The sequence below is a fragment of the Girardinichthys multiradiatus genome, chromosome 18, assembly GCF_021462225.1.
Source record: "Girardinichthys multiradiatus isolate DD_20200921_A chromosome 18, DD_fGirMul_XY1, whole genome shotgun sequence".
Taxonomy (NCBI): domain Eukaryota; kingdom Metazoa; phylum Chordata; class Actinopteri; order Cyprinodontiformes; family Goodeidae; genus Girardinichthys; species Girardinichthys multiradiatus.
In genome coordinates this window covers 3,783,669-3,808,631 of record NC_061810.1, presented here as the reverse complement: position 1 = coordinate 3,808,631, position 24,963 = coordinate 3,783,669, and the positions used below count along the sequence as shown (strand labels likewise).

At 42.0% G+C, this 24,963-nt stretch overlaps 1 protein-coding gene across 7 annotated transcripts in view; it reads right to left on the bottom strand.

Annotated features, from left to right (window-relative positions):
• Window positions 1–24,963, bottom strand: part of nlrx1 (NLR family member X1) — a 145,900-nt gene that overhangs the window by 41,672 nt on the left and 79,265 nt on the right. For 6 of the 7 annotated variants that reach the window (XM_047390769.1, XM_047390771.1, XM_047390768.1 and 3 more), the window contains 2 exons: window positions 18,502–18,597; window positions 2,838–2,924 (listed from right to left, as the gene is read on the bottom strand). In XM_047390769.1, coding sequence (XP_047246725.1) covers window positions 2,838–2,924; window positions 18,502–18,597 — 183 coding nt within the window. The remainder of the gene's footprint in view (window positions 1–2,837; window positions 2,925–18,501; window positions 18,598–24,963) is intronic. The other variant, XM_047390772.1, reaches the window with a different exon arrangement.

Genomic DNA, 24,963 nt, shown 5'->3' with positions numbered 1-24,963 from the left:
TACCATTGCCTTACTGGGCTGGTAATCACAGGACAACCCTTAACAGACCCAAATATTATTTGATAAAATATGAAAATATTAATATTAAATATGAAATAATATTCTCAGATTCATAATTCCAACATAACTGTCCAGCAAAGAATGTAAATTGAACATTTATGTACATAAAAATTATTTTCCAATTATATTTTCCCGAACTTGTTTTGCCCTGGCATATGTTCATGTGCAAAAAATATAATAAAACTGAGTTTTGCCATCGAAAATGAAATCCATAGCTGTTTTTACTCATTTAGATGGATAACAACAGAAGGGAACAGAGAGCGATTTTCCTCTGTTGTTTTGCCTGTATGCTCCAAAACGTGAACAGTACTTTATAACCGGTGACACGGGGTCAAAATACGGCCAAACACGGGCTTTGTTTATGAGAGACTTGCTAAATGTTTGGGGTAGTTCTTGCGTGAACTCCAAGAATGCACATGAATCCACGTAAACGTATGGTCTCGGGAGCGACATTTTCACAGCCGGAGCCAGGGCTGGGGTGGACTGGCCGCAGCGCAGTGTGAGTGGCTTTCTGCCGCACAACCGCACCGCATTTGAACCACATCTGCACCGCGTTCAGTGTGAGCCCGGCATGATCCCAATTTGTGGTGAATTCTGTGCAGCTGCACATGGCGCTTGAACCGCCCAGTCTCCGGCCATAAATACATATGCAAAGTAGCAGAGATAACCAGAAGGCACCCACCACGTGTCTAAATAACCTTGGCAACGATGCTGTTACAGTCCGAACCAGTTCCTTTCGGTGGAAAACGCTAAGAGAGACTGTGTTGACACACCATGAAGGCTATTTGTAGCCACTTACAGCAAACCAACAACTTCTTGAATGACATCAGTGACTCAAACCTGGCTGAAAATAAAACGTTTGTCGTTCTACAATGTGTATATAACCCAAACGCCGCTGTCTAGCTGCTGCAATGAGCTCATTCATAGCTCAAAGCATCATCATAATGACGTGAATATACCTCCAATTTTTCTATTAGGTAAAGTGTGAAAAAAAAACAAAAAAACTGTGGGGCTGCACGGTGGCGCAGTTGGTAGCACTGTTGCCTTGCAGCAAGAAGGTCCTAGCTTCGATTCCCAGCTGGGGCTCTTTCTGCATGGAGTTTGCATGTTCTCCCCGTGCATGCGTCGGTTCTCACCGGGTACTCCGGCTTCCTCCCACAGTCCAAAGACATGCCTATTAGGTTAATTGGTCTCTTACAACTGCCCTTAGGTGTATGAATGAGTGTGTGCATGGTTGTATGTGTGTTGCCCTGCGATGGCCTGGCGACCTGTCCAGGGTGTACCCCGCCTCTCGCCCATAGACTGCTGGAGATAGGCACCAGCTCCCCCGCGACCCACTATGGAATAAGCGGTAGAAAATGACTGACTGATTGACTGACTGACTGAGGTAAACTGTGACCACACACACTATGTGAAGAACTTTAAATCTTTACAACCATTCAGGATGTCACAGAAAAAAACTATGAACTAGTAGCCAACCATCGGGCCAGGAGGTTTGTTCCCAACACAACTATTATTATTAGATTAATTATAATCATTTGATAGTATAAAGGAATCATGAGTTGACGAGGCCATTGTGCCACTGCATGTTATATACCAGAGCAGCATATGGATGACGCCGTCCCATATGGCTGGCATGGTACGGCTCAGGGATGACCGTTAAACACCAGACCTGTCAGTCAGCACCATCTGAAAAGCTCCGGTTAAAAAGACTGTGGCGTAGTGAGAACTTGAACTGGCACTGGTAAAGCACGTTTCCTCCTGGTTTCCCTCTGTTACACTGAGGCCAGCTCCATGCCCTGGGCATTCTAAACTGGCTAATAAGACATGCATGTGCAAGCAGATCAGTGCGATCTCTGAAAAAAAGCCCTCCCTCCAACTTTTTCCATTGGAAAAAGTCCTCCAGCTGTGCCAAAACTCCCATCATTCCACAATTCCGTGGTGCAATATAACGCAGGTATTTATGGACTTGTGTGATTGTCAACAACTTGTCCACCATAGGAATCAACAAACCGGGCTTGGAATTAATCTGCTAATCCAACACTGTCTTCTTATTCATTAAGAATAAAAGTGCCCCTTAAATGATTTAGATGTATTTTATGCTCCTCAGCGCACAGACCAATCGCATTTACATCTACAGATGACAAAAACAGAGGACGTTTTACGGTTTACATCCAATGAGGTTGTTTTCATTATTTTCTGAGGTGTGTTAAGCTATGGTATGAGGCTAAATGTGATTCAGTTTGATCTCTCAGGTTTCAACCATAAAAGCATAAACTCATGAAAAAACATCAGGTTTGATGCTACATGAATTAAATAAAACTAAATGGAGTCATATTTCACTGTTTTTAGGTGAGGTTTAGTTCTCTGTAGTCTATTGTTGATTGAAAAAGTTTGCGTGGCCAGCAAACGCAACATTCTTCTTTGTACATGCCGAGTTGTGCATAAAACTTTGCGCTGCAAGTTTTTGCGCGCAAGTACGCTTCGTCCATGAGGCCCCAGGCCCTTAGAATTCTGCTTTACCACATTTCTGAAACATTACATGTTCATATTTTTAAAAGTGAGAATTTCAGTTTCAATTAGATTAATTTGCTTTAAGGTTTCTGAATGTGTGGTGTACCTGCCTCTGGACAGTTAACTTCTCGATAAGACTCAGCCCACTACATCAGCACCCCTCAAGCTTGACATAATTAAGCAAATGAAAACATGGATGGATATATTTATATCCACCTATTTATAATTCTATATATGAATGTATAATATACATGCAGTCTTACTGTAGAGAACTAATACAGGTCTTGGGATCTAGAAGCAGGTCTCTCAGAAGGATACAAGAATCAGGACCCAAGTTGTTAAACTGCAGACTGAAACCAACAAGCACACACAATAATTGAACACAAGAATTATACAAGCATACTAATAACAGTCAATAACACACAGTTTAATGCAAGAGGGATACTTATTAGTACATGGGTTGGCAATTTAGATTGCAATATTCATTAACTGGTACATTTTCAAATCAAGAAGCTATTATTCTTTTAGTAAGGAGGCATTTTCACTGCCAGAGGAAGACATACCCACCACTCCAATGTGATCAGTGTGACTGGTGAAAAACAAAGAATACAGCAACCCTCTCTGCTTCATTACAGATGGTTTAATTGGCAGGACTTAAGCCAAACAGGCAATACTTCTGCACCAATAGTATGAAATAAAACTGAGCTTATTTGCAAGAACAGATAGCAAGGATTTGCTTCTAGAGAAAGTTCAGGATGTTCAATGTATAAGTTGCTATATAACTGCTACAGGTCTGAACATTTTTACAGCATTATTACACCTAGTTACTAACAAAAACTACATACTAAATAAAATAAAGCTTGTTCTATCTTTGCAGTCACATAACGAACCTGGCATTCACCAAAACAACTGTGTTAAGCAAAGAGCAATGTTTTGGTTGTGTGTCCAGAATGACAGTTGTGGCAGAATTGGGATGATTTGTTTTATTTTTGAACATTATCTTTAAATGAAGAGAGGTGTCTGACTTCGATCAGACAACGGACAAATTCTCTATTCTCTGACTATGACTACATATATTTTTCTGCTGGCTTTGTTCAAAAATCACACAGGTGCTTTTTTTTTGTTGAGGTTTTGCATTCTAGAATCACGCTGTACAAAGTGGCATTATGTAGGAGTAGATCTGTTACTTTGATTCTGATATATTCTTTTTAAGAACTCTTAACGCCTCTGCTGTGAATAAAAATTAATTTTCTTTGAAAAATAAATTTACAATATTGGATGTTGTTTATATATGACCCAGTTTGACCCAGCGGAAGCCTTAACACCAGCGCTTAACGAACAGAAAACATTACTACTTACCCACAAAGATGTCCTACAAAGTTTGGTAGAACAACAAAACCAAACGACTCAAAACATGGAACAAATTGCAGCATTACTAAACAGCATGCAAACTAATTGTTTCTTCTCCTACAGAGACCCCTAGCGTTCCGGCCGTGGCAGTGCAACCTCACTCTACCCCTCGTGACGTCACCATACCCACTCCTGAACTTTTCTGCACTTTTCTGAACTTTGTGCAGCTGGAAGGATTTTTGATGATACATTTTTACTTTTGGACATTTGTTTTGCATAACCATAGCAACAAGGTGTTTTTTTTTACAACTGGAAGCAGCTGATTAACTGGTCGGTAGCCAGTGTCAGAGAAACCGTGCCCCGCTGTGATGTAAACGAACAGTAGAAACGGAACTTCAGCAGAAAATGTTGTGTAAACAGAGCCTGAGTGTTTCATACTGTTCTAAAACGTGCAAAATGTGGCTTGGCATTGTCTTGCTGAAATAAGCAGAAACATCCCTGAAAAAGACGTTGCTTGGACGGTAGCATATCTTACTCCAAAACCTATATGTACCTTTAAGCGTTAAAGTTGCCTTCATAGATGTGCAAGTTACCCATGCCATGGGCACCAACACACCCCCATGCCATCACAGATGTTTGCTTTTGAACTTTGCACTGATAATAGTCTGAATAATTCTTTTCCTCTTTGGCCCATAGGACTCGATATCCATGATCCAAAATAAATTCGAAATGTGGACTCGTCTGTCAGGTGGGTTCCTTTTACTATGTACCTTGGTTTTTAACCGCTCGCCTCAATCCTTCCCCAGTGATGATGCTAAGATCTCCTACATGATAGGGTTATTTCGGGGAAAGGCTTTAAGGTGGGCTGAAGCCCGCTTTCAACAGTATCCTCATTTTGAATGCTCTTTCCAAGAATTCATTCATGAATTACAGCTCTTTTGATCACAAACCCAGTGACACAGAAGTTTCCAGAAAGATGTGGAGAATCAGACAGGGTAATCAATCTGTTTCTGAATTTTCCATTGAGTTCCGCATCCTCGTTGCAGCTTCAAGCTGGAATCCCAGCGCTCTATAGGGAGCCTTTTTTCACTCCCTAAATGACTCTTTAAAGGATTAACTTGTCCTTAGAGATGAACCCAGTTCTTTGGCTGAACTGATCAAGTTGGCCATTAAGTTGGATAACCATCTGAGGGAAAGGGACAAAAGACAGGACAAGGAAATTTAACCCTGCTATGGTGCCCCCGGGAAAAACTAACCTGTCTCCCCGCAGTTCCTCCAACAGGCCATCTCCTGAGCCACCTGAACCTGAACCCATGCAGGTGGGACACATCCAATTATCACCTGTGGAACGTCAACAAAGGTTTGTAAAAGGTGAATGTCTGTACTGCGGGTCGAAGGGACATTTTAAGGCTGCCTGTCCAGTGCGGCCAGAAGACAGGGTCCACCAGTAGTTTCGGGAGCACTGGTGAAACGAAACATCAGGTGACAAATCCTGAGCCACTCTGTCTGGCACTATCATGTTAAATCAAAAGGCTGTGTCTTTCCCTGCACTAATTAATTCTGGCTGCGAGCAGAGCACCATGGACACTTCATTTGTTTCACTCCACAACATTAAGACTGTCCCTCTCTCTATCCCCATAAAGGTTTCTGCTCTGGGAGGACAAACATTACCCAGGATTACACACCAAACTATCGCATTGGAAGTTATCATCTCCGGAAATCATCGAGAGGTTATTGAATTTTATGTCTTCTCAACCCAATCCACCCCTTGTAGTCCTAGGGTTCAATTGGCTTCAGAAACATAATCCCCACATTAATTGTAACAAACTCACTATTGACTTATGGTCCATACCCTGCCTCTCCTCCTGCCTCCAGTCTGCTGTAGAGGATGACCCAATTGATCTCACCCAAATTCCTCAAGAGTACCATGACCTCAAGGAGGTGTTTAGCAAACATCCGGCTCTCACTGCCTCCCCATCGTCCATACGACTGTGCCATAGATTTGCTCCCTGGGGCCCCCCTACCTTCCAGTCGTCTTTATCTGTCCAAACCAGAAAGAGAAACCATGACCAAATCCATAAATGAATCCCTAGCTGCAGGCATCATTCGTCCCTCATGATCACCAGTGGGCGCAGGATTTTTATTTGTCTCCAAGAAGGATGGTTCACTCCGTCCCTGCATCCATTATCAAGGTCTAAACAACATAACAATAAAGAACAAATACCTCCCTTCCTCTTATGTCTTCCACTTTTAAACCAGTCCAAGGCTCCACCATTTTTACCAAACTTAACCTTCGTAATGCCTATCACCTTGTCCGCATTCGACAAGGTGACGAGTGGAAAACAGCCTTCAGAACACCACTCGGGCATTTCGAATATTTGGTAATGCCTTTCGGCCTTACCAACGCTCCTGCTGTTTTCCAGGTGTTAGTTAATGACGTCCTACGGGATTTTCTAGACATCTTTGTTTTCGTTTACCTGAACAACATCCTAATCTTCTCAAAACACCTCCAAGAATATAAGACACATGTCCACCTTGTCCTTCAACGTCTCTTAGAAAACCGACTTTATGTTAAAGCCGAAAAGTGTGGCTTTCACCTCTCATCAGTGACCTTTCTGGGCTACATTTTTGAGGGAGGACAGGTCCGAGCTGAACCAGAAAGGATCAAGGCTGTACAGGACTGGCCCATTCCTGAGACTTGTAAGCAGCTACAGCGCTTCCTGGGGTTCGTAAATGTTTAAAGGAGGTTCATTAAAAATTACACTCAGGTTGCCGCTCCTTTGACCTCGCTCACTTCTACCAAGACTATCTACTCCTGGTCTCCAGAAGCTCAGTCAGCCTTCCTCGAACTTAAGAACCGGTTCTCTTCCGCCCCTATTTAGGTCCAGTCGCAACCTGACAAACAGTTCATTCTAGAGGTTGACACCTCGGAGTCTGCCGTTGTAGCTGTCCTCTCTTAACGCTCCGATTCGGATCATAAGCTTTATCCATGTGCCTTTTTCTCCCATTGTTTGACACTCACCGAACGAAACTATGATGTGGGGGATCGAGAGTTATTAGCCATAAAACTGGCTTTTGAAGGGTGGCGTCACCTACTGGAGGGGGCAGTGATTCCTGTGCAAGTATTCACTGACCACAAAAATCTTTCATACCTACAGTCCGCCAAATGCTTCAACAGTCTATATGGTCCCTATTATTTTCTTGCTTCCACTTCAACATCACCTATCGCCCTGGGACTAAAAACCTCAAACCAGACTCCTTGTCTTTGCAGTTTTCCCCCCAGGACAAGGAGCCCTCTGAACCCAAATTGGTTGACCAGGCTCTCCTGTCCGAGCCTGACCCAGGTACCGGTCCTACCAATCGCAGCTACGTCCCTTCAGCAGTCCGTTCCAAGCTCATTCACTGGTTCCACACAGCAAAATTCACCTGTCATTCTGGAATAAGCCGCACCATTGCCCTCATCAGCCAAAGGTTCTGGTGGCCATCTTTACATCGGGACGTCCGAAGTTATGTCCTTTCTTGTCCCACTTGTTGCAGAAACAAATCCAGCAACCAACCTTCAGCCGGCATCCTTCAGCCTCTCTCCATCCCTAAGAGGCCTTGGTCCCACATATCTCTAGACTTTGTGACGGGCTTGCCCAAGTCAAAAGGTATGACCACCATCCTTACAATTGTTGACAGGTTTTCTAAAACATGCCATCTCATCGCCCTCAGGAAACTGCCTACGGCTCTCCAGACCGCCCAGCTTGTGGTGAAGCACGTTTTCCGTCTCCATGGCATTCCCCAGGACATTGTCTCAGTCCATGGGCCTCCATTTACCGCTCAGGTATGGAAACAATTGTGCTCCTGCCTTAACGCTACTGTTAGTCTTTACTCAGGTTTCCATCCTCAATCTAACGGACAATCAGAGTGGATGAACCAAGAACTTGAGGCCGCCCTGAGATGTGTAACTTCCTCAGTTCCAGCAGATTGGAGTGCGTACCTGCCGTGGGTGGAGTACACCCATAACTCCCATGTATCTGCTGCCACCAGGCGTTCACCATTTGAAGCTTCTCTGGGTTACCAGCCTCCTTTGTTCCCTGCTGACGAGAGACATTTCTGTGAAGTCCGTTGTAAGAATTATGATTATTGATTAATTAATGTTTATCAAGAATTATAATTTAAAATCATAATTTGAGAAAACATTTTTTATTTCTTAACCCTAAGCTGGCCTGAAGGTCCCCTTCATCTACACGTGGTTTGTGAGTTTGACAGATATGGATGTTTGTCCATGGGTGAGTTGATGAGATGTGTTCCTGAAGGAGACTTTTGGGAAGAGCTACAGAGTAGCCGGATTTGGTCTAATTAGTGAATAGGTTTAGTCTAGCATAGTCTAACACAGTTTAAATAATGTGCGGATAGGAACTCTAAATAGGATCTTACTTAGTTGAACCCGAAATTTCAAACCTAAACAAGAACAATCATTTAGAGTTGCTTATTAATTTTGTACATAAAGTAATTTCACTACCTTTTATAATCGTTCACATTTTATTTCATTTTACTCACTTAAATACATCACATATACTCACAGGATATTTACAATATGAATATAAGACTTCTCTCAGCTGTTAGTTAGCTTAAAAACCTAATTAAGGGGAATATGTGGAAGCATAAAGCTTTGTTTGTTAGATTAAAAGTGTTGTTATTGTTTTTACCATTATAAGATGAATTCTGTGAAGAATTGTTCACTTTGAGTAAACATGCAGGGCTGCCTGGGAACAGATTACATTAGAGAAAAGGTCTTGGCATGAGGAATGACCAATGGACTTGTTATTGTAGAAGCAAACTTGTAGGTTGGATAGAAATAGTCCAGCTGGAAAGAATTATGATATCCTGAATCCGGCCAGGTCGCTTTGACATTAAAGTTCATCAGTCCAGATAAGTGATGAAATTGTTATTGTAAACTGTCACGTAGGCCAATCTGATCTTTTCCAGATGTTTAGCTGGACTTCTATTCTTGGGACTGCAACCGAGAATCAATGTTGTGAGTGCCAAAATGTGCCTAAGTGAAAGGGTACATCTGATTGGTCAAAAGTCTCACATGCACAACTATGAGATGACTGTGTATATATATATCTTGACTCCTGAAAGGGATTTTGGGGATTCTTGGGATTTTGATGAAGATGTTTTTGTGCGCTGTGAGAAATATAAGTTCTCTCCCGTGAAGGCTGGAGAGAGAGATATTTCTGAGTTCTGTGTTAATTGCCAACAACTTAATGCTCACCCTCTACCGATGATCCACATAGCCCTGTCTTTTAGTGTTTAACCCTTTCTCTCTCCTAGACATGGAAATTGACTGAGATTTTACTGTAACTAATTATATGTGCTCTCTTTCAGACTCTAACCTTGAAAACTGGATCAGACTTTATCTGTTCTTTCTTTCTAGGTGAAACGACTAAAGGAGCTACATCCATTAATATTTACTTTTCCTTCCCATAGAAAGTACTTCTGGATCAGTGCGCTTCTGTGTTCTTTTTGTGTCTCTGCTCTGTTCTCTCAAACCCCCAGTTGGTCGTGGCAGATGGCCGCTCACACTGAGCCTGGTTCTGCTGGAGGTTTCTACCTGTTAAAAGGGAGTTTTTCCTCTCCGCTGTCGCTACATGCATTCTCAGTATGAGGGATTGCTGCAAAGTCAACGCCAGTGACTGTCCACTGTCTCTACATGCTCATCCGGGAGGAGGGAATGCTGCAAGTCACTGACTGGATGCAATCTGCTGGGTTTCCTTAGATAGAAAAACTTTTTATCCAATTTGAATAAATAACTGAATCTGACTACACTGTTCAATGGTTAGGATTATTTGGAATGTATGTACCTGACTTTTGTGAAGTGCCTTGAGACGACATGTGTTGTGAATTGGCGCTATATAAATAAACTGAATTGAATTGGTGCCTTCTAACGCACCACAGTCTTCTTCCGTGTGCACCTGTAAAACTCTAACCTCACCTCCTGATCCATTAGTAGGGCGTGCACGCGTTTCCCACGCCATCTGAGTGTATTTACGGATCTCTTGCATGGTGAGGGTTTTTGTTCTACTGTACATAGTAACGTCATATCGCACACTTTCATGAAGGTTGTGGAGGAATAGAGATTTAAAAGCATGTTCCTCCTCTATGCTGGGAGCATTACCACCTTGGAAGTAAGCGGCTCTCAGGCGCTGGTAATACTCTCTGGGTGCTTCGTTTTTATTTTGCTGGATGGAGAAAGCACCAAGTGTTGTGGAGGCCCGGTCCGTGTACACAGAATATTCTTCCCTTAAAGCTTCACAGAGGGTTGAATAATGGTCTCGGATTCTAGAGGGCAGGCTCTCCATGAAAACATGGACGCTCCTGGATTTTGTCTTCCAGATGAGCTTCAACTTCTCCTGTGCTGATGGGCAGCACAGGTCTAAGCGTTCGACTTCCCTAAGATAATCATCAGTGTTTGATTCCTCATTATTAGGGTCAAAACGCTCTATGCCTTGGGCAAGAGACACAAGTTGGCGTGTGCACGATCCACTCTCAGGGATTGGTGCTGGCCCATCTGAGTCATCATCTGAAGGTTCACACCTGCTGCATCCCTTGTGTGTCAGGGCATCACGCTTCATCCTTGGGGAAGGCACTGGAGGCTGCTCATGGTACAATGGTGGGCCCTGCGCTCCATGGAATAGGGTCCTGGGCAGCGGTTGAGGGCGGTATGAACCACCTGAGTCCCCGAGACGGCTCTCATGTCACCTTGGCGGAGGTGAGGGATTGTAGAGCAGGGTACTGCAAGTCAAGTGTGAAGGCTGCTCGCCCCTAAAACGTGAACCATTTACTTCTATTTGAGTCCATCGCCAGGTATTGTTCATGGCTGTCTCCTACAGTGGGGTTGGACACTGAATCTAATCTGCCTACTCATACCTGTTATGGACTCTGTGGATGTGTGGGGAAAACCACAAGCTTGGGAAGGAAATCTCTGGAGAGCAGCTTCTACATTTTCCAGCTCTGAGTGGAAGGTTCTCTCAGGGTGTTGCACATGTGGCTCACCTTCAGAGGTTTCAACCTGTGAGACAGGATTTATCTCCACCCCCCAGTCCTCTGGGGATGGGGGTGTGCCCTGGCTACGCTCAGCTACCTCCAACCTTCTGGTTCTCAACTCAACTGCTTCCAGTTTCTCTTCCACTTCTAACAGTTCGCACCTAGTTGCATCTATTGTCTGTATTGTATCATCCAGCATAAACTGCAGTTTAAAACGCTGGTCAACTTCCAACCTGACCCTTCGTTGATATAAGAGAGTGAGCTGTCCTAACACATCGGCCACCTGTGTGTCTTTTAGTGGGTTCTTAATGACCTGGAGCAATTCCTGAATCCTTGCTTCACATTCCTCAATGCTATAATCATTAAGACCTTTACGCTCCTCTGATGACAATAAAATTAAAGCTCCAATTGCTTCCTGTGCCTCCATTCCTGTGGAGTCCTCCTGACTCACAGCTCCAGCAGCAGCCTCGGAAGTTTTATCCATATCAGCCAAAATGCACAATGACAAACAACGGCAACACAAAACAAGCAAAGCTGTTTAGTTATGAACGACCACTAAAATTACCAGTAGTAACAATTAGCAGTAAAACAAACAGACTAAGCTATTTAGTTTTGAATGATCGCTAAAATCAATTAGCAGCAACACAAACACACTGAGCACTCAGCTAACTATGTGATTCATATATACAGGTCCTTCTCAAAATATTAGCATATTGTGATAAAGTTCATTATTTTCCATAATGTAATGATGAAAATTTAACATTCATATATTTTAGATTCATTGCACACTAACTGAAATATTTCAGGTCTTTTATTGTCTTAATACGGATGATTTTGGCATACAGCTCATGAAAACCCAAAATTCCTATCTCACAAAATTAGCATATCATTAAAACGAGCTATGAACCAAATCATCTGAATCAACGAGTTAACTCTAAACACCTGCAAAAGATTCCTGAGGCCTTTAAAACTCCCAGCCTGGTTCATCACTCAAAACCCCAATCATGGGTAAGACTGCCGACCTGACTGCTGTCCAGAAGGCCACTATTGACACCCACAAGCAAGAGGGTAAGACACAGAAAGAAATTTCTGAACGAATAGGCTGTTCCCAGAGTGCTGTATCAAGGCACCTCAGTGGGAAGCCTGTGGGAAGGAAAAAGTATGGCAGAAAACGCTGCACAACGAGAAGAGGTGACCGGACCCTGAGGAAGATTGTGGAGAAGGGCCGATTCCAGACCTTGGGGTACCTGCGGGAGCAGTGGAGTGAGTCTGGAGTAGAAACATCCAGAGCCACCGTGCACAGGCGTGTGCAGGAAATGGGCTACAGGTGCCGCATTCCCCAGGTCAAGCCACTTTTGAACCAGAAACAGCGGCAGAAGCGTCTGACCTGGGCTACAGAGAAGCAGCACTGGACTGTTGCTCAGTGGTCCAAAGTACTTTTTTCGGATGAAAGCAAATTCTGCATGTCATTCGGAAATCAAGGTGCCAGAGTCTGGAGGAAGACTGGGGAGAAGGAAATGCCAAAATGCCAGAAGTCCAGTGTCAAGTACCCACAGTCAGTGATGGTCTGGGGTGCCGTGTCATCTGCTGGTGTTGGTCCACTATGTTTTATCAAGGGCAGGGTCAATGCAGCTAGCTATCAGGAGATTTTGGAGCACTTCATGCTTTGATCTGCTGAAAAGCTTTATGGAGATGAAGATTTCATTTTTCAGCTTGACCTGGCACCTGCTCACAGTGCCAAAACCACTGGTAAATGGTTTACTGACCATGGTATCACTGTGCTCAATTGGCCTGCCAACTCTCCTGACCTGATATTGTGAAGAGAACGTTGAGAGACTCAAGACCCAACACTCTGGATGAGCTAAAGGCCGCTATCGAAGCATCCTGGGCCTCCATAAGACCTCAGCAGTGCCACAGGCTGATTGCCTCCATGCCACGCCGTATTGAAGCAGTCATTTCTGCCAAAGGATTCCCGACCAAGTATTGAGTGCATAACTGTACATGATTATTTGAAGGTTGACGTTTTTTGTATTAAAAACACTTTTCTTTTATTGGTCGGATGAAATATGCTAATTTTGTGAGATAGGAATTTTGGCTTTTCATGAGCTGTATGCCACAATCATCCGTATTAAGACAATAAAAGACCTGAAATATTTCAATTAGTGTGCAATGAATCTAAAATATATGAATGTTAAATTTTTATCATTACATTATGGAAAATAATGAACTTTATCACAATATGCTAATATTTTGAGAAGGACCTGTAACTTGCAGATGTATGGGTTGTGCTTAAAATGGGCACACAGGTTTGACTGTTCAAATAGTGGCTTACCCAAGTCTATGCTTTATTGAAAAGAAAAATCAAGCACAACACACCAAATAAAAAAAATCGAAACAAAAACCAAATTTGAAAAGAAAAATTTAAAAGTGGGATAAACAAACGTAAAACATTCCAACGCTATTCTTAGCTTCAAATGGATGTTAGTGATGCATACTATGGGTTATTTACTTTCTTGCAGGGCCTCCCAAGTTAGACAACTAAAGTTAGTTATGCAAGTCTGGTTAAAACATGCTTCACACACAAGAAAAACCCAGCAAAAATGCATACATTTCAGAGCAGAAGTGGCAATGAATAATCAATAGCTTGATTTTAGCTCAAGGTATGTCCTTTGATCATCGGTGATGGGATTATCTGCCTGTGTTTATAAAACTAATCAAATTAGGTAAATTCTGTGGCAGCAACTGTAATTCTCACTAGGGACTACAAGATGGCACTGACCACCTGTCTGCAGCGGAGAAAATCCTGTTGCAACTGCAATTCACTCAGTGGCCACAAGACAGTGGTGTTGCTTCCTCCCCGATTGGGAGAGTTACAGCTGTAGTTATACCAAAGGCAGATGGGATGCCTCCTATTGTGACAGGAATGTTTGGTTGCTATGGCAACAAGCTGACTGCGCTACAGCTCTAAGCCAGCAGGGATTGCATTGACAAACTGTCAATTTACGTTGAATTTTGCCATAAACTACACAAAACGTCCACCTTGCGACCACAAAAGCACCTTAAAAAGATTATTATTACTATTAGGAGTATATTATTACTTCTATGCAGTAGAATTGAGCCAAAATTTTACCAAATCTCACAGCTTCCAGAATATCACAACTGTGTTACTTCGTGCTATAGTGGTATCTGTCATTTCAAGGCCCACCCAGGGACGCCAATTATGTAAGGATTATGATTATTGATTAATTAATATTTTCCAAGAATTATAATTTAAAATCATAATTTGAGAAAAATATATTTTTTTTCTTAACCAAAAATCATTACTTACGAATAGAAATCAGAGATGTCCTCTGGTGTTGTGATTATGGCCTCAAAGCTCTTTAATAATTACAAATTATTAACCAAAACCAACAACTGTCACTGTTTTTTCAACCACTTCACTGAAGATGACCTTGTTTTGACAGATAAATCACTCTTGCACAAAATAAACACAAACGCTTCTCTTAATTATATATATATGAAGATTTATTGAAGCCAAATAATCCTGATATACCATTATTCAAGTCCAAAAACCTTCACCTAACTAACAAGAACTGTTCTACACAAAGGGAATAAAAATGACTACCTAACAATAATAATAAAAGAAAAATATATATTCATTTAGTGTCTATGAAGATCAAACCAGCAGTTTTATGGACAAAATGTGTAATTTGGGTTAAATGGAAAGAGAAGTCCTCCTGGTGTGTTGATGTCTCAATTCCAGCAGTCAGCTGATAAAACGGTGAGCTGGGTGCTCTTAGCCACTATCAGCTGATTGCACAAAATCTCAGACAAAGGTTCATAAAACTCTGAGGAGGGAACTCAGTGGAAAATCTCCAGCAATAAAACTGGAACAAAGAGTGGTCAGACCACGAGGTACAGACCGCAGTTGGTTTGAATGAAAACGTTTAAAAGTCCAACTTCTAACTCCTGGCTGATTTGAGATCAGCCGGACAAAACATTAACCACGCACAACTCAGCAGCGCTTGCGCAGCAAATCAAAACACCACTCAGCATAAAACACTTCAATCAGTATTGCATGCAACAAGTTAATACCTTAGATTAACTACTGGTGATTCTAAATCACCTTCACTATGCCTCATCCTGCCCAGACCTCTAAATGCACCTATCCGGTTTAATATAAAAAGAATGAAATTACTTTGACGTTGATTTCTTCTCTCCACCGGTTGAGGACGGATCAGGTCTGACAGAAAATGAGCGGAGGGGGGACTACGCGTCCGTGACCAAATTAAGGAAAAAAAACGAACGATAACTTCTCATCCGTCCAGGATGGGAAAAGATGAAGAACCGTTTAGTCGACTGAATAACAAGGGGGAAACTCATCTCCTTGGAAATAGAACCTCTGTAGGTTTTCACCTGCGCCGGGTGTCGGCACGGTCTTCGAATGGCGAATAAATCTGCTGATCTTCGTGTATCAGACAGATTTCTAGCTTTCAAGCTCTTCCGGTAATGGCCTTGTGGAGCAAAAGTTCGCCTGCGAGCTTTTGTCTCTCCAGATATGCGCCTCTGTTGCACTGTCCTGTGAGACACGCAAGAAATGGCCACCAAACTCTCCATCTCAGCCGGTTTATACTCCCTGTGACATCAGAGCTGCGACGTCTGTTGAGCTGCGCATGTCAAAATGTGCGACCAAATGGATGACCCCAACACTGTGCAACACTACATTCAGCAGTGTAAGTGCCTGTGGCAACTCACCACCTCTGCCCTCCAGAGCTCGGTGGAGAACAACAGCCGGATCGCAGATCGTAGAAGGGTCCCAGCCCCTTCTTACACCCCTGGACAAGATGTATGGCTCTCCTCTCGCCATATTCCGCCTCGGACTGCCCCAACATCTCCGCATCCACCCCACATTCTGTGTCTCCTAACTCAAGCCCGTCAGGTATGCGGGGGGGGACTATGTCAGGTTTCAGGCTGTGCAGTCTTGTTTTGCTGCTCTCTTCTCCAAGCAGGTTCATTTGGAGGGTGGATTGTGCAGCTGCGCTCTCACACCAGGTGTGGAATCAGGCTCATCTGGAAGCTTAAAAGGAGGAGACAGCAGATCAGTCAACAGCTGAGTTTCAACCTCAGTGGTACCTCCAGTCCTCCGTGCCTAGTTGTTTCCTGATTTTTGAAAAAGATCTCTAACTTGAATTCTGCTCCTTTTACGGAGCCTCGGTTACCTGAATGCTGTTCCCGGGCCGTTTTCCTCCACGGCCAAGCTCAAGTTGAAACCTCCCCAGATTCCATGTCTCCGGATCTGAGTCGCACTCCGAGCTTCCGAGCCCAAGCAGAAAACGCTGTCCGCCCTCCAACGAAACAAAAACCCCTGCCAACAAGCAAAACAAGCCATCTCCTGGACCCGTAAGCAGCCGTTCACTCTTTCAATTCCTCTCTGTTTCAGGCCCAGAGAAGCCTTTATATATGACTTTTGGTTCGCATGGTAGAGTTTTAACTTGCACTTGGATGTAGTGACGAACTGTGTTAAATGACAATGGTTTTCTGATGTGTTCCTGAGTTCACGTCTTTCTGCTCTCGGTGGAGGAGGACGCTTTTTCTCTGTCTCCCACCCCCTCCCATATCTGTCCTGCTTCAGCTCTGTGTCTTGTCTTCTTTTCGGAGCCTCTTCTTGCATATCTTCCAAATTCTTCGTTATGGATTTGGTCAGCTGGTCTCTCAATGCAATTGATCAAATTTTCTCGATGAGAAGACAGGGTGAAGGAAAGCCCAACTTGTCCGGACTGGAAGTTTTTCTCTGGATACACAATGGACTCCTGGCAGAAGTGGAGGATTGTGTGTTTGTCGATAATGTCAGTCGAGGATGTGGAAGATGTGTATATAATTGGATGTTTGATATCAGGATTTCTGCTTTTTGGAGTCAGCGGTTACCTGGCATATCGAGAAATTCGGAGAGTGTCAGCAGCTGTTCTGGCTATTGTAAGGCTGCCTGGCATGTATGATGAGATCTTCAGGGCGATCAACAGTCAGACTGAGAAGTTACGTGAGCTGAATCGCAGACTGGATGTGATCCTTACACAGGATCGCAGGCAGGTTGCGGTTCCTGGACTCAGGGGTGAAATGGGATAAATCTTGGAGAAAGTTGTTCGCTCGGATCTGGCGAAAGACCAGGAATTTGGCTGTTTGGATTCGCCTTTGAGAAGCACCAGCGAGGCTCTCAAGGCTGACGGAAAATTAAGAGTCAGCCTAACCCAAATAATTATTGTTTTTCTGAATCTGGCTCCCCAGCACGGCCTTGATGGCTGGCTATCTTCAACTTCTCCCGGAAGTTATGTAAACATGACACTCTGCTCCCTCTGCCCCCTCCCTTCCCTGAGGACATCTGTGGGCCTGCTCAGAACTTTGTGGCCGGTCGATGTACATTCCAACGAACCATCAAGGACAATGGCCTCTGTGACAGTGCTTCATGGACTTACTTGCACACTCTCACTTGCACACACACACGCTCAAGATAAACATATGCAGCCCCTCACATCGCCGTCACCGTTCCTGGCATGATGTTGTTTTGTAAACTTGTTGCTTCTTTGTGCTGAGGTTTTTTGCAATCTCAAACTGTATCCTGCTAAGGATAAAGTGTGAAATATGATTTTATTCCTCTACTTTCCTAATGTGGCCTCTTTTCTCATCTAGCAAGGGCAGCGCCTGTGAGTGGGCAGCAAAGCCTCGGTGACTGGTCCCCCCTTGTCTTGTGTCATGATGTATGTTTGGATGGGTTGTACTGGAATTCTAATTTCCCCTCGGGGATCAATAAAGTATCTTTGAATTGAATTACAGAATTCAGTACATCCTGAGGGAATAAAAGTCACAGACATTCTATGTTGGCTTTTAGCCTTGTCACTTACATGCAGAGAATTCTCCACATCCTTTGAATCTTTTGATAAAATTATGGACTGTAGATGATGAAATCTCTAAATTTCATGCATTTGTACATTTAGAAATGTTCTTAAACTATTGGACTATTTGCTCACGCAGTTGTTCACAAAATAATGAACCTCGCCCTATCCTTGTTTGTGAACAAGTGGGGCTTTTGGGGATGCTCCTTTTATACCCAGTCATGACACTCACCTGTTTCCTGTGAACCTGTTCACCAGTGGAATGTTCCCAAGCAGGTGCTTTTTGAGCGTTCTTCAACTTTCCCAGTTTTTTGTTGCCCCTGTCCCAGCTTTTTTGGAACACGTTGCAAGCATCAAATTGAAAATGAGTGAATATTAGCAAAGAAATAATACATTTCATCAGTTTGGACATTAAATATCTTGTCTTTCAAGCATATTTAATTCCATATAGGTTGAGGATTTGCAAATCGTACTCTGTTTTTATTTATGTTTACACAATGTCCCAAATTCATTGGAATTAGGTTTGTACCACGATTCCTGCGATCTTTAGGCTCTTTCTAAGCAACGCCTAAACACACTAATGTTTAAAATTGCCGCAAAGGTGGTAAATCTTTTTTCATAAACGTTTCAAGCATCATGCGGATATTTGTCTCACTTGAGGCTGTGCGCATGTCTAAAAGCAGGTTCCAGCATCTGCAGCATATTGTCAGTCAGGAGACAGGAGGACAGGTCCAGCTCTTTTCGGTGATAACTGCGAAAAAGTAAATAAAAAACATAAACATCTTTACAGCCTTTAACAATGTACAATGATATAACAGTTAATAGGTTATACTGCAGTTTCTAGATAAATTACATCACACAGATTTGAAATGACCCAAACCCTAACCCAGGTTAGGAATAGGACTCAGATATCTGTACAGCTAATATTCAAAATGGTCTCTCATCTATAGACTATTATGAAAGGCATTAACTTGGATGTTTAAAGACTCAAAGGCACTCTTACCTTAAAAATATTAAATAGCTTTGTTTTTTTGGCACAGTCATCAAGATTAAAAAAATTCTCCAAAGTAACTGGCATACAACTGTTTTTCTGGAAGTAAAAATAAATAAACCTCACAGGTCTTTTTAAAAAGAAAGTCCACTAATACATATGTTCCACAACTAGTAAATCACCCATTAATAGGCTCAATCCCTAAATATGAGTGCATCGCTACACAGAACTAAACAATAAAACAAAATAACCAAAACAATGTGCAAAAGAAACAAATAAAAAGAAATGAACACCACACAAACACAATGGGCAGAACCAACTAGCAACTGTAACTGACAATATTAGTTATGAAGGTGTGATTAACTCAATTTCAGGCTGTAGGATATTAAAAAAACATTTAAATCTGATATCATTGAATTTTGTGATGATGGTATTAATTATGTTACAACCCACATTTTCCTGACCATTTTTTTATTTCTTTCATTACAATGTCTCCGCATTTCTTGTGAGCTTTATCATCTCAGCCACTTTAAAATACACATTAGGTGTGAGCAACGAGGGCATTCAAACTACCCAACAGGCCAAAAATATTTTTTGCATGAAGAATTTGTATGCATGGCCCTTGAAAAACAATATCCTTCAAAAACTTGCATCCCAGTAGTCTATGTGATTACAATATTGCACACCTCAATTCTGTGATGACAATTGTGGCTCAGTATGTTTTGACGCTCCAACCTCATCCAATAAATGTAATAAGGGATGAATAAACAATGTCTTATACCCTCTGCAAGTTCTACAGACATAGATTTAACTCTCAATCAATCAATCAATTTAGTTCAGTTAAACTTTATCTTTCCTTAAAACAAGGCTTCCTAAAAACAAAGTAAGTTTAAAAATAGAAAATGTACACATTTATCGCATTATCTCAAAGGAACATATCATGCATGCTTTTAAATAATTTATTTTCAACATTCAGCTGTGGTCTATTTAAAGTGGAACTGCAATGCTTCGGTCTGAATTCCATGTTGTTGTTTCACAGGCCTCCCTTTAACCCCTGGTCTGAGGTGCATCTGAGAGCAACTCGTTTTGATGTGGTCTCTTTAAATGCATTTTAGGCACTTCACACCCCGCTACCCTCCAGGTCGCAGAGCGTTCCACTACACCCCCTTCAGCCACTTTTGTAGTTTGATAACAGAGATGCAATTTTCTATCGACACAGAAATTTTTTATTCCCAAATTCATTAAAAGATGTCAAAAACGGAAGACTTGTTCATCCAGCCTTACATGTTCGACCCAGAGTCTGACACAGAGCGAGAGCAAAATGAAGAGGAAGGACCCGCAGAACCGCACCTTGAAATAAATGCATCGCAATGGTGTGTTATTACTTTATTTACACCCTCTCCATCCATACCAAGTAACTAATTAGGGAGTGCAGTTTGCACTTTAAAGACCTTCTGATGCTGGGGGATGGTGTAATGAATTGTGTGAGTTGATACACCTAACAATCAAACATTTAGACGTATCCACATGCAACTTCAGCATACTTGAGCTTGGACTTCAAAGCACAAGGAAATAAAAATGCTGGATACGCGAAATTGGTTAGCCAGACATCCATGACCTGGTTTAGCAGTTCTGCAGCAAATACTGTGAAGTAAGAGTTAAAAAAAATGTAATAGGGAAAAGAGATGAATTAACGGATTAATAAAATATGACCCAAATAGAATATAAAGATATTAGCACCCGGAGAGACTAAATTCAGCTTTTTTGCACTCCTACAGCCTTCAAGTACACAACCAAATGTATTTAAGGGCTAAAAAAGTGGATTTTGCATGAAATGGCCCCTTTAATGGAGAATTGTAACAGCCTCTGAAGTACAACCCAACTAAATATTTAAAGAAATTACATAATGAGAAGTTATCTGAAGTCAAAACAAATACCTGGATTTTGAGTAATAAACTGGAATTTCTGTTTAATAAACTCCTCCTTGGGGATTATTTTATACATTTCCCAAAATATGTAAATGTGTTAAGAATCCTTTGGGAGAACAAGCGATAAAAGGCAATGAGGGGTTATTTAAGCAAATAAAAGAAAATAATTTGTTTATTAAATCTTTCCTGTCATATTTTTAAGATTACGCACCTTCTCAGATAAAGTGACAGAGACAATTCTAGCCATAATGGAAGTTGAAACATTGTACATTAACATTTTCAACCAGACTCTAAGATGTAACTTTCTGATATCACTGCCAGAAGTGTCTTTAATTAACAATAATTTTCTTTGTTAACCAAGCATTTAAACAGATAAAATAATCTGCCATAAGAGGTTTTTATAGGATGCAGACCAATATTTAGGCAAATTGAGACATGATTTTAAGAACAATGGAAGGAAAAATTGTCTTTTGAAAAACACTGGCTGAAGAAGATGTAATCGAAAGCTATTTGGTGTGGTCAGATCCTAGCTTCTTTAAAGAAAGTTATGGGAACTGCAACATCCATATAAAAGGACCCAACATACAGAAACAAAACTCTCAATAAAATACTTTTTTTTCAATTATAATTGGCTTTAAGAAGTTATAAAACCGACCTCTTGGTTTGTAGAATTTGAGAAAAAGGAAATAGATTGAAGCTGAATATAAGAAAAGGAAATCACGTCAGACAGACAAGCTTTTTTATAAAAAAAAAATACTCAGGGAAACAACCTATTGTTCCTCGGCAGAAACAGATCAACAACAATTAGATATCATTCAAAGTGATACAACACGTACTCAAAGCTTTTCTGAACCACTGCTACTTAGTTTCAGAAAAGGTTTTACAAACTACACCTACTTCACTGGCAGCAGCAGGTGAGGCAGGGGAGCTTTTTCTCCCGCACAAGAACCATCAGCACCGGCGCAACCCAGTGGTGTGTTCTCTCCCCACTCCTCTTTTCCCTCTACACTAATGTCTGCACCTCAGAGGACCCGTCTGTGAAACTCCTGAAGTTTGCAGATGACACCGTTATTGGACTGATCCATGACAGTGAGGAGTCTCCATACAGACAGGAGTTGAATTGGTTGGTACACTGGTGTGGTCAGAACCCCCTGGAACGTAACTCACTCAAGACTACAGAGAAGATAGTGGACTTTTGGAGCACACCACCCACACATACCCTCTCACCATCCTCAACAACACTGTGTCAGCTGTGGACCACTTCCGGTTCCTAGGAACCACCATTTCTCGAAACCTGAGATGGTCCTCACAGATAGAGAATGTTCGGAAGAAGGCCCCCAGAGCCTGTACTTCCTGAGGCAACTCAAGAAGTACAACCTCCACAAAAGCTGCTGGTCATCTTCTACACTGCCATCATTCAGTCTTTCCTGTCTTCGTCCATCTCGGTGTGGTTTGGCTCATTGACAAAACAGGACAGGTCCAGACTGCAACGAATAATCAGGTCTGCAGAGAGAATCATCAGGGCTGACCTTCCCTCCATCTAGGACTTATACAGGTCAAGGGTCAGGAAAAGGGCAGCTAACATCTCTACACACCCACACATCCTGCACACAGACTGTTTAGGCGTTTACCTTCAGGTGGCGTTAAAGAGCGCTGTCTGCTAAAACCAGCCACCACATAGACAGTTTCTTCGTCCATCTCGGTGTGGTTTGGCTCATTGACAAAACAGGACAGGTCCAGACTGCAACGAATAATCAGGTCTGCAGAGAGAATCATCAGGGCTGACCTTCCCTCCATCTAGGACTTATACAGGTCAAGGGTCAGGAAAAGGGCAGCTAACATCTCTACACACCCACACATCCTGCACACAGACTGTTTAGGCGTTTACCTTCAGGTGGCGTTAAAGAGCGCTGTCTGCTAAAACCAGCCACCACATAGACAGTTTCTTCCCCCAGGCTGTTTCTCTGATGAACACTTGACAGTCAGAGCTCCAGAACAACACCATGCATACTCTGACTGATCTCACATCATATTCCATTGTAAAGTCAATTGTGTATGTATGTACATTTAGAAATATATTCTTTATTATTCAGAGCAAAGTGTATCGGTCTTAAATTCCTTGTTTGTCTGTACAAACTTGGCAATAAAGCTGATTCTGATTCTGTCTAAGCAGAGAAGATCCCCCCCATTTCCTTTCTAAATCAGTAATCTAGACAGTGAACTTGTGGCTGATTACACTCAATAAAATCAACATGCTGCTATTAAATGGCTATTTATTTATTTATTGAAATAATTTTGAATGTTACTATGGTTACAATAAAAATTCTGATCTGAAAGTTATTTCAAAGTGTTTAAGGTATGAATGAATGTAACAACCCTGGGATTTTCGGGGAGTTTGTGTGGTAATAGCTCTGTTGTTACTGAAGCTATTTGATGGTCTGTCAACATCCGGCCCAACATATTATGCTGGATTTCTCCTCAAAACATTGTAAGAGCTCAAGATGAAGAATATTAAAGGCGGAAGAAGAATTGAATAGATGGACATTTAGACAGAGCCAGTGAACTAAACACATTCTTCAGTAGTCTCCATTCAGGAACAAGCTCAGCACCCTTCTCTCCTGCCTCCAGCCAAACAGACATCCCATCTCAATTGTTTTACTTTCCACATCAGCCATGGACCCTTCTGCTTCTATATCTATGTATTCAATCAAAGGCAGCTGGTACTTCCTTTGCTTCTCCTCCCCCAGAGGTCAGGTGAATAGGCATCTGGAGAGACTGAATTGGAATAAGGCTGAAGGTCCATTTGGTTTCAACCCTAGAGTCCTGAAGGCTGTGCACAGCACAATTTTAGCCCGACCCAGGAGAAGGTTACAGCGTTGTAAAAGACATCTTGTCTTGTTCCGGTAGAACTCATACATCAGTTTTCAATGCCTATAGACCTGTTGCCCTATAATTCAACATCATGAAGGTCCTAAAAAGACTTGTGTTGCTGCAACAGTGAAGCAGTTTACAAAAGGAACAAAGCTGACTATACCTCTTAGGCAATTGCCCCCCTGCAGGCAGATACTAAACATCCCTGCTGACAATCAAACCACCATCCCATCTCTGTTTCAGCACAAGCTGCAATTTATGTAAATACTAAATACTACTTGCCACATTCCATGTACATATGTTCTCTTTTCCTATAAGTGATTTTAAATTTTTTAAGTTAAATACCTATCTTTTGTTCCGGGTCTCAACTAAATTTCATCATGGTGACATAATGACAATAAAGAATCTTGAATCTTAGGGAGCTTCAGTCCTTCAGCGTTGCAGCAGCATGTTGCAGATATTCTAAAATTATGTTGTGTACAGTGCAGTCTCTTCTGCCATCTTCTGTTGGCGTGGCAGCAACAAACAGACAAAAAAAACGAGGAGGTAACTCCAGGTATCCTGTTGGATTCACTCAAAGCAGTAATGCAAGGCAGAATTATTTTCATTACTGCTACTTTTTTAAGGTTTTTGCGGCACTTTATTTATCAGCAGCTGGACAGGAACAAGGGCAGAGAAAATGAGAAAACATGCAGCAAATGGCTCACTGCCTGGAATCAAACCAGGGACAACAGTTTTGAGGACTTAAGCCTCTTGCATATTGTGCAATCAGTGGAAAGAACAAAATAAGAAATCAGCTCTGCAATAGCAGGGCTCAAGATGTTGAAACCAGATATTGACCAGTTGAAACTAGTAATACGGAAAACATGTATTTGGGTCTTAAAAAAGGGGGGATCCACCCCTCTGGGCGAGATGCTAAAAATAAAGCTGAGTAAGGCAATTATTGCCTAATTAGTGTATTGAATGTAGATTACAAATTTAACCGAGTACTCCACACCTGAAAGAAAATTTCATTATAGTAGATCTTTATCAAACAATGCTGTAACAACCTTTAAAGAGTCTGTTGCATTTTTTATTTCCTCTTTATCAGAGAAAAACATAGTGGAGGGCAGGAAATTTCATCTCTTCCCTTTCACAAATTGATGTTCTAGTTAATAATGTTGCTTCCTCATTGTGCAGCGCATTAGACAATTGAATGCCTGTGGCCCCCTTAAAAATGAGGAAATTATTCGTGGGATGCTGGCTCCCTGGTTTAATTTAGAGCCACATACTCTAAAGCACAAAGATAGCAACTTGAATCTTTTTTGCAACACAATTGATCCTATAA